Raw genomic sequence first — 10,070 nt, 5'->3', positions numbered from 1 at the left:
TTATTTAAAATGGTTTAAAAGTTGTTAATAGAAAATAATGTTAATAGAAAAAAATTCATAAATTAACTCGTTCATGTTACAATCAAACACATATAAATTTAAAATTTGAAAACAATTTTAAGTAAAGTTGAATATGAAATATAATTTTAAATAAACTTAGCTATGTTAAAAATATATAATAAAAATATCAAATTTAATAAAAATATTTGTATAACATTTATATAAAATTAAATTTTGTTTCAATTTGAAGAGGGACAAAATTGCTCATTTTTACAAAAATTAGGACTAAATTGAGACAAATTAAAATAAAGGGACCAAATTGAGACTAAGAAAATGACACTTGGCATAATACTAACACGTGTCACTGTCACTGCCACGTGGCACGATGACATCTTGACACGTGGCAATTTTTTTGATTTTTTTAAAAAAATTTAAAAAAAAAATAAAAAAAAAATTCAAAAAATCGAGAAACTGACACGTGGCACCCTCTAACGGCGTCAACCTTGACTTAACAGAAAGGACAAACGTGAGACGTTTCAACAAAAAAGATGACTATTTTGAGACTTGTAAAAATTTGGGTACCATTTTGAGATTTTGACTCCAAAATGGAGACCAAAGGCATAATTAAACCTATAATTTATACCTATATATATATAAAATACACCTCTTTTGTATGTACACTCTTACTTTTCCTATTTTATTCTTTATAATACAATATTTTAACTTATTTGTCAAGGGTAACTGTATGTATGGAACTATTCACATCACAGCTTCAATTTTATTCTTTCTTTAATCCATTTACCCAACCAACTTTCATTTTTTAAATTTAAAATAAAATTTTTACTAAAATTTATTTATATTTTATTTAGTTTTTTTTTTTTACTTTATAATTTGGATTAAAATTTTTACTAAAAACTATTTATATTTTATTTGGTAATATTTTGTTGTTTGTTGTATTTTCAAATTTGGATTAAATTTCTTTCTAAAAGTTATTTATATTTTATTTAATAATATGTTTGTGACTCACATTTTTTTTATCTTTATAATTTAGTTACTTTTACTTATTTAACCTACATTTTCTATTTTATGTATCGATAATTTTGTAACTAATTTTTTTTAAATGTTTTTCTAATAATTTCATTAATTATGTATTATTTTTAAATATTTTTAGCATCTCATTTTACCATTTATAAATCAAATTAATGGAATTTAAAAAATTACAATAGCTGAATATTAAAAAATTGTGTAGACACATATACGGATATGTTTACCTAGTATTATATAATTATATAAAGATATTTCTTTGTTTAGTATCTACATTTTTTGCTTATTATTTTACCCTTTAAATAATATTTTATTTTAAATTAAATTAATTATTTTGCTATTTTATTGTTTAATTAGCACATTTTTTAAAATTAACTGTTTTTTTCTTCCAATTTTATTTTTTTTAATTTAACTATTTTGTTAAACTAAAAGATTTTTACATAAATAAATAAAATTCACCTACAATAATGATATAAAATTTATTTTTATTTATTTTTATAATAATAATAATAATAAATTTTATTATTTTTATTATCATAGAAAAATAAACACACAGAGCATTTGTTTTCGCTGACTATACATAAAATTACAAAAGAATATCAAATAAATGCAAAAAAAAAAAAATTAAATAAATATAGAAAAATAATAATTATAACAACAATAATATTAATAGATAAACGAAGGTTTAAACCTAGTTTAGATAAGAAAATTTATCTTAGATAAGGAAAGAGTGGAAAAAAATTAAATGATGTATATGAATACCGTGTTCATTTGTGTGGATGTATTATTAATAGAGAATAACAATCGAGCGCTTTATCTAATAAGATTTGTGAGTGAATTTGGTAATTTATCAAGTTAATCTTGCATCCCATCTTGCTTCATTCGATTCCATCTCCCATATATCTGTGTATTATGAGGGATGTGTTGGAGGTCAGGTGCATGGTGAAGAACCCACCGTCCAAGGTGGGCTATGTGGCCCAACATGGAGAGAAAATGGATTAGGCGTCACCAAAAATGGTGCATGAATAGAGGCTATACACGCATAAATGAAATCAGTTCCAGGAGTTTTGAAATCGGATCTAAAAAATGTACACATGTTCGGAATCAATTCTATTTTTTTCTTTTTTGTAACCTATTCCACTTTCTAAAAAATGTTATAACAAATATTTAATTTTTAGAACTTTAACATCGAAAATAAAAAATATTAAAATTTTTATACCGAAAATATTATAATTTTTATTTATTTCAATTAATAATTATTTTTAATAATTTTATTTATCATAAAAAAAATTCAGAAATAATTACAACTCATCTAAATATCATTTTATATTACTTTTAATCCCAAAAATAATTTGATAATCTTATTTTTTTCATCTAATTAAATTTTATTTTTAATTAGTCAAAATTTTCACAAACTAATATAAAGTTTATCCTTATATCCACCCAAATCAACCATCTACCTCTCGTTCAAATCATTCATTCAAATAGAATGCACCATAACAGCTAAAAAAATGATATCTTTCTAGAAATTTGTAGTCTATTATAACTATCTTACAAATATATTTTAATTTTATTTTTAAATAATTATTATATAGTAATTTAATTGTATAGAAAACAAATTTAAAATTAAAGAGTATTTAGAAAGTTAACTAAAAATCTATAATGGATAACACATTTTTTTCATGACTATTTTTATAGACAATTTTTTATAATTTCATCCAAAATTATTCTTTTAACTCAACTAATTATCACAATAAAATAAATATAAACAATCTAAAATTAGATTATTAAACAACTTATTTATTACTATTTCATATAAAATTTTCAATAATTTAATAGTGTTTTTATTTTAACAATCATTAAAATAATAGATAATGATATTTTGACAATTTTTTCTGACCTATTTTTAATTCATTCCAATCACTCTTCAATTATGTAAGGATGATTGAAGTGGTAAGTTAATAATAGATAGAAAAAAGAGTTAAAATATCACTATCCTAAAATAATATTATTTATTTATTTATTTAAATATGCAATAAAGTATGTTTTCATTTGCACATAATTACAAGTTTATACCAAGCATAATATTCTCTATGATATTGGGAGATTCGATCGAATATTTTAAGATATATTTACTTATCACATATAGATGTTATTGTCATATGTATTTTTTTTTATTTTTAATATAACAAAAAAAAATGCATCATAATTATTAAAAAAAATATAAAATAAATAATTTTTATAATAGGTTAATTTTTATAGCTAATTAATTAAAATTTTAAAAAGTAATTATAAAATTTAAACAGAAAAATTAAATAAATATCTATATTAAATAATTTTGGAGTGTTAACTTATCTAAAATCAAAGTTGATACATCATTACCTTGAAAAGATAAAATTAGAAAGAACAAAAAAATATATAAACTTAATAATTATGAGATGATACAAAAACCAATTTCTTCTATTAATAAGTATAAATTGGTCACATTTGTATATTTATTACATTAAATTTTAATTTTAATAAAATATATAATTTTGTAAAAGAGGTTACAAAGATGTATGTGAAAAATTAAAGTGATAATAATTTCTGTACTAAAGAAATTGTAATTAAAAGGAAATTTTTTCTCCACTAGTATTATTAGTGAAAATATATACCCACTTTTTCATTAATTAAAAATCATTATTATAATCATTACAAAAATAAAATAATTTTAGATTTTGTAGGTAGTTCTTTTATATCTTAATTAGTTATTTTAATTTAAAAAACTTTTAAAAAAATTACTTATAAAGTAATAAATATTTGTATAGAAAGACACTTCAATATTATAGATTATAGATAATTTTTGTTCTTTTATTGTGTGGGCAAGTTTGAATAGTAAAAATGTGTGTATAATAATAGCATAATGGCATTCAGTGTTTACCAATGCAAAGCACGAGTCACATACTCTAGTTATCATAATTATGTAATTTTATAATTATAAAAAATTCTAAAACTGCCTCATACCTGGGTCATAGTTCTTTGAGAAAATGTTGGAATGTAGGGTGGGAGAAGTAAAGTTACCCCCCACAGATGCCCTTTATTGACATCCATGCTAAACAACCGCACGACTAAGTGTCCACAAAATTTTGAAAATACATACAATCAATCATTTTCAGTGCTCTGTAATTCTATATTTATTTCATGTTCGAATTTTCAAGCGCAGCCAACGGTTATTCTTCAGAAAACCATTTCAGTAACGAATTCTGCAGTGACAAGAATGCTAGTATCAGGCGAGAAACATAAATTTCTCAGAATTTGTAAACCATTTGTTCAGTGTATCCAGCCTCTTTCAGGATGCCAGAAACCTGTAGCAAATCAACAATAAAATAAAGAGCATAAGTCCAGGGATCCATAAAATCAGACACATCACACAAAATCATTTCATACCTCCCCTTGTGTCCAGTCCTTGGCCTTTTCTCCAGATATTTGTTTCATCATCCCAGGAGGTCCACACACCTGAAACGCAGGTGATCATAATGGTTCGGAATTAACTAGAGAAACTTTCGAAATAATAATCGTATTGCTAAACATTCACCCTAAGCCATCTATAAACCTTACCGGAGAAAAACTGAAACATGAATATTAGCATAAAATAGTACAAGGCGATAGTTTTGGCATAAGGCTTTCTGACACAGATCAAGACTATTTGCAGATTGCGCTAACCTTCAGAAGTTTAAGTGTCCATTCGTTTTAAAATTGAATAGAATTTGATTATGAACTGTTAAAAAGTAATTGAGATTTGTGACCAGATTAAGATCAGCTACAAATTTTACATTGGAACGAGAGCACGATATGGGAAGTTGATTTCAATATAAAAATAATGGTCTAGTGCAACAATTTGCCATGGAAGGGGCTGTAAATACATTCAAGTTTCAACTACAAAGCATTGACCAGACTATGAATTCAATATTCAAAAGCCATGAGCCGTGTAGCACCTGATCCTAACGGGGACTATTTGTTCCTGGGTCCAAATCCCTATGGTTGCCCCCACTTTAGAGTACTCTCCTCATGACTTCCGGAGGTGGACCTCTCCTTTGTCCACCTCACCCCTTGAAAAAATTATGAATGCAACATTTAATCCAGGGCATATTTCAGCTATCTGACATGAATGACTTTTCTACTAACAGAGGTACTAATTTGGACCGCTGAAAACGATGACCGACACTGCCAGGGATCTTAAGCACACACCAAATGAATATTTTCCTCTCAACATGATTTATTCCATATCCAAAGTGGTATTACCAGAATTTGAACTGTAAATCACTTAATTAAGAAACACAAGTAGCTACCACTAGTGACAACCAATGTAGTAACTCACATGGCTAATTATTGCACTCAGAAGAAAAGAAAAAACATGTTATTATATTCCTAAAGGTTCAAATTAAATTTTTAAGTAGATCATCAGTACGACAACATTAAAAGAATTCTGTCAATGCTGTGTAGGTATTACTTGAAGCAAAACTCACCAGTATTAGAGTATCATCACTAGGAGCAGGTAAGCCTTTCACAACCATATCCTTTGATATGTAACCTGCACCTCCTCTCCAATTTTTTGTTGGATTATCAACAGTGTAGAATATCTGCAAATTTTCTCAGAGAAAAGAGTTTCCAATTAAAATATTTTGTAATTGGCTAATAATGTCATCTTTGCTAAAGATTTTACCTTTAAGTTTGGGTGGCTTGTTGCCAGAATGTCAAGCTTTTGTTTAAGCAGAATGTCATCTGGGGAGACATTAGCATAAAGTAATGATACCTGTACATGTAAAAGGCCAATAGAAGCTGTGATTTTCTTATGCAGTTGTGTTCATCAGAAATAAATAAATTAAAAAGACAAATTAATATCCATAATAAACAAAATGACAGTCCATATATACCGATATGAATTAAGATGCCCAAAAGTTTAAATAAATAAAAAAATAACAGTCCATATAGTGCTATTTGATAACAAAATTAAGAGTAGACAAAAAACTATATATATTCAGGGAATGAAAAGCAGACGCTTACCACCTACCTGAGTTTTGTCGTCAGGATTCTTCAAAATAGCTTCAATTACCTGAAGCATAGGAGTAATTCCCGAGCCTCCAGCAATCTGGGTCAAACAATAAAAAAAGAAAAAGAAGAGAGAGCTCAGGCAAGTATAGCAGGGAAAGCAAATTGAAATATTTATGCAAACATATTTGTACAAACTCAACGTATCACTCATGCCATTATATCTACATGAAATAAAGCGATTAAAAAAAGTTCTGTGTAGGCTTATAATAGGAGTTCTGTGTAGGCATCCAAACAAACTTTTGAGAGGAGTACCTAATATCATGCTTTTCCATTTTGATAGACAAGGTGACAAAATAGGCTTAATTTATATATGTTGAAAAGAACTTTTTATTTAGGAAGTATATACTTTTTAGGAGCCACATTCAGTAAACTCATAGTCCATCATAAGAATAAATTAAAATGATGATACCGAACACCATATCTCAGTATTGTCCATGGCTACAGGTGTGAATATGCTTACCATGCCAATCTGCTTCTTCATATTAGGAGTATATCTGAGTTTTTCAATGGGCCTGAAAATAACAAGGGTTTCTTATATAAATTTTAAATATGGAAAGTATTCTTCTGATCTTAAATTGTTATTACAAATGACATACCCTTTCACTTCAACAACATCACCTGGTTTTAAGCTTGCAAAATGCTGGCTCATCTTCCCTCCAGGATACACCTGAAACAATTTGAAAAGTGAATCACCAAAGTGCTCCTTTAAAATGGTAGGCTAGGGGTCTGTTCGAAAAAACTTCTCTGTAAGCTCCTTATGGGAGAGAAAAATAAGAGGAAATTTTGAAATTAGTTTCTCCATGAGCTCATTTGTGAAAGCTCTCTTGTATAACTATCTTAATTTTTTTTTAACTTCTGCAAAGTTAACTTCAACTTATGGAGAAGTTAATTCCTTTTTTTTTTCATCTTATATCTCTCTCCCACAAGCACTTGTGGAGAATCTCTTCCAAGCATAGACTATCTAAAAGATGAGAAACGTAAGCCTTCATAATGTTGACACACCTTGATAAGCAAGTCAAAATATCCTTTCGAATCTGGATCTGAAATAGGAGTATACCTGAAGATTCAGAAACAAGCGCCCTTTTAAATTAACCTCCATGAAATATCAACAGTAAGCTATAAATTATTAGTATCTCAACAATGATCTTGACAATGAGCGGAAATTTTTTGGGTCTTATTCCTATATTATATGACCTTACCAGAACCACACCACCTCCCTCCACCAAATGCAGACAATAATAACTAATGGGTTCTTTTGAAGCTAGAGAGAGAGAGAGAGAGAGAGAGTAGACGTCTGTAGCCTTACTGCCACGTGTAGAGATGCTGTGATAAAACTATATTAAACTTTTTTGAGTTATATTATTTCATATACGTTGTTACACAAATTATGTTTAGAGGAACCAGAAAAACAAACTTTATTCTTTTCATTAATTCTCCTTGAAAGTAACCTTATACTACTTATCCAGATAAACACAAAGATGTCATCGGAAAGTTTTAGAAGTTGAGATCTAAGGAGCTAGCCTCCCAACGAAATCTAGTCCTACACGGGGCTGGGCTAGAGAATCTCATACACTCTAACAAACTAAGAATGCAATTATTTTACTAAATAGTAAATATTGTCAGCAAAAGCATAAGATAAATCCTTCGCTCCGGTACTATGATATATAGTGTATACATGTTGCACTTCTATTATCTAGACTGCATCTTTTAGTAAGAAAAAAAAATTCCTTTGTCATGGTTTCTAAAGGTTAACGGAAACAAAACATAACATGATTAGAATTACATTATTCAAAAGACAAATAGTATTCAAACATATCCAGAGAAAGGTTCTTGTGAGGACAGAAATGCTACTCATTTCAAAGGGACCCAAAAAAAGGTCACACAGGAAGAAGTTGCATGATAAAGAAATAGTGAGAAGGCAAATTAATCTTTTCATTTAATAATGAATGTATAGCTAAACGAATTTCTGAGGTCCAGAAAATAAGTGGAAAAGAATACACAGCATATGAATGCCTTTCATATTCATTTAAAACCAACAAGGTAGGGTGTTAAGACGACAACAAGCCTTCTGAAAAGCTGTACTGAGTAATCACACTAAGGCCATCGTGGCAAACAGAAAAATAAATTTAGAGAAAAAGCATACGAAGCCTACAATTTAATAAACTGATAATAAATAATTGTGAATGTTTTAGACCGAAGATTGGCAGAAGGTTACATGATCAAGAGCCACAATAGAAAATGATCTGGAGATGAAATCATTGTCTGAACAGGAAAACTTACGGGCGTACAACAAATTTTGGTTTTCCTTCAGCATCTTGGCCCAATGGAGCCCTGCAGTTATACAGATGCTTTAAGTTCACATAGTATTGGAACAAAGAAGAAACATATTAACTATTGAAAAATCTAGCAAAACCTTGTAAGGATGCAAGAAGCAATATCCAGACCCAATTTCTGAGTGGGATCAAACGAAAACCTGGCACCAATCACAGGCGAAGAGACACAGTTATACCAATACAATATAAAAGCTGAAAATGCATTTGCACGCATGAAACTAAAATATTAATGAATATGTGCATCAACAATGAAATCATGCCTTGTATGGTTTGGCTTGAATATGTCAAAACAGTTGAATTAAGTTCTTTAAATAGGAGCCTTATCACGTGAGAACTTAGAGCTTAATTGATAAGCAGTCTCGCAACGAAACATGCTCGATAACATAATTAGAGCATAATTCAAGAAGGGCCACAAACCACTTTCATAAACTTAACCAAACCAAGCACTAGCTTGAATGTTAATAAGACCAGATAAGCTTAACTAAGCTCCTAAGAATCTCTTCTAAACACCTGTCTTTTTCTCCAAATTTCCAGCTCCTTGCTTCAGTTGACATACTTATTATGATACGCATTTCAATTCTCTTAACCAGAATATTTTACAAAGTAATAGTTAGACAAGCATTTTCTACAGAAAACTAGGTGTGATAAGAAACAAGGCTTCACTATTGATAGATAGAAACATGTCTTCTACACACAGCCATTCACGATTTGCCATACCTGAATAGCTGAGTATTGTGACTAACCCTGGCAGTGTCCTGCAACTTAAACTCGATCCATTTGTCCGGGTTGAGCGCTGAAAAAGAAAAGTACAGAATCTTGTTTATGACGCATTGGAAGCGAAAGGCAATTCCAAATCAAATGCACACCCACACTGACCAGTATTTCTACTTTCCTCTTGTCCTGTTTGTTGCGAATGAACCTGCAAACAAACAGTCACCGTAACCGCTTTATTATTCCGTTAGTGTTAGTGTTCACGATAAAAGAATCGATCTAAAAATCTAGAATCGTTTTTTTTAGAAAATTGATAATTAGGAATAGGAAAGAACAATTACGAGGTCGGGAGAGGAATGGTAGTAAAGGAAGGAGACTCCGCCGGAAATGGCGGCGATAGCAGCGAAGGGAAGGCGGAGATTGGAGTGAGAGGAGTTGGATTGGGCGGCGAATGGTATCGGAGTGGCTCTCGCAAACCTTCTCAAGAGAGCAGCCATTTGGGTTGTGTTTTAGGAACAGATTCCAGAAGCGCGCAACGCAAGGCAAACCCAGGGATCAAGATTTTCAACCCCTAACTCTCACTTTCACGCCTCCTTCTAGATGCTCTATTTGTTTCTCTTGTGCAAATATTAAACGACCAGTCGTTGCCACTGCTTCATAAACCCTTCTTTTAAGATTTTAAATTCTCCTAAACAAAGACAGCCTAAATTAAGATCACTTTCATCCTTAGTACACGATAATTTGTGAAGGAAATATAATGAGATAAATGTCTTTTTACATTTTTTATACTCTTTAAAAATATAATGCATAGATTATTTACTTAACAGAAACCTAATTGAACTCTTATTGTAAAAACCATTTCATTTTACAATTTTGACATTATGTATCTAA

General features: G+C 29.3%; 1 protein-coding gene across 1 annotated transcript; it reads right to left on the bottom strand.

Moving 5' to 3' along the window:
- Positions 1 to 3,993: 3,993 nt before the first annotated feature.
- Positions 3,994 to 9,828, bottom strand: LOC114175013 (FAD/NAD(P)-binding oxidoreductase). Its single transcript, XM_028059765.2, has 13 exons — positions 9,521 to 9,828; positions 9,345 to 9,387; positions 9,186 to 9,261; positions 8,549 to 8,608; positions 8,416 to 8,466; positions 7,138 to 7,192; positions 6,732 to 6,802; positions 6,596 to 6,647; positions 6,095 to 6,172; positions 5,747 to 5,836; positions 5,550 to 5,663; positions 4,471 to 4,539; positions 3,994 to 4,388 (listed from the first exon to the last, which is right to left on the bottom strand). The coding sequence occupies exons 1-13, from the start codon at positions 9,674 to 9,676 to the stop codon at positions 4,332 to 4,334; spliced, it is 972 nt and encodes a 323-aa protein (XP_027915566.1). The 5' UTR covers positions 9,677 to 9,828; the 3' UTR covers positions 3,994 to 4,331.
- Positions 9,829 to 10,070: the final 242 nt, after the last annotated feature.

Source organism: Vigna unguiculata, chromosome 3 (assembly GCF_037176805.1).
Source record: "Vigna unguiculata cultivar grain cowpea cultivar isolate G323 ecotype 2 chromosome 3, ASM3717680v1, whole genome shotgun sequence".
NCBI lineage: Eukaryota > Viridiplantae > Streptophyta > Magnoliopsida > Fabales > Fabaceae > Vigna > Vigna unguiculata.
The sequence above is the reverse complement of the archived record's forward strand: the minus strand, read 5'-3'. Positions and strand labels throughout refer to the sequence as shown.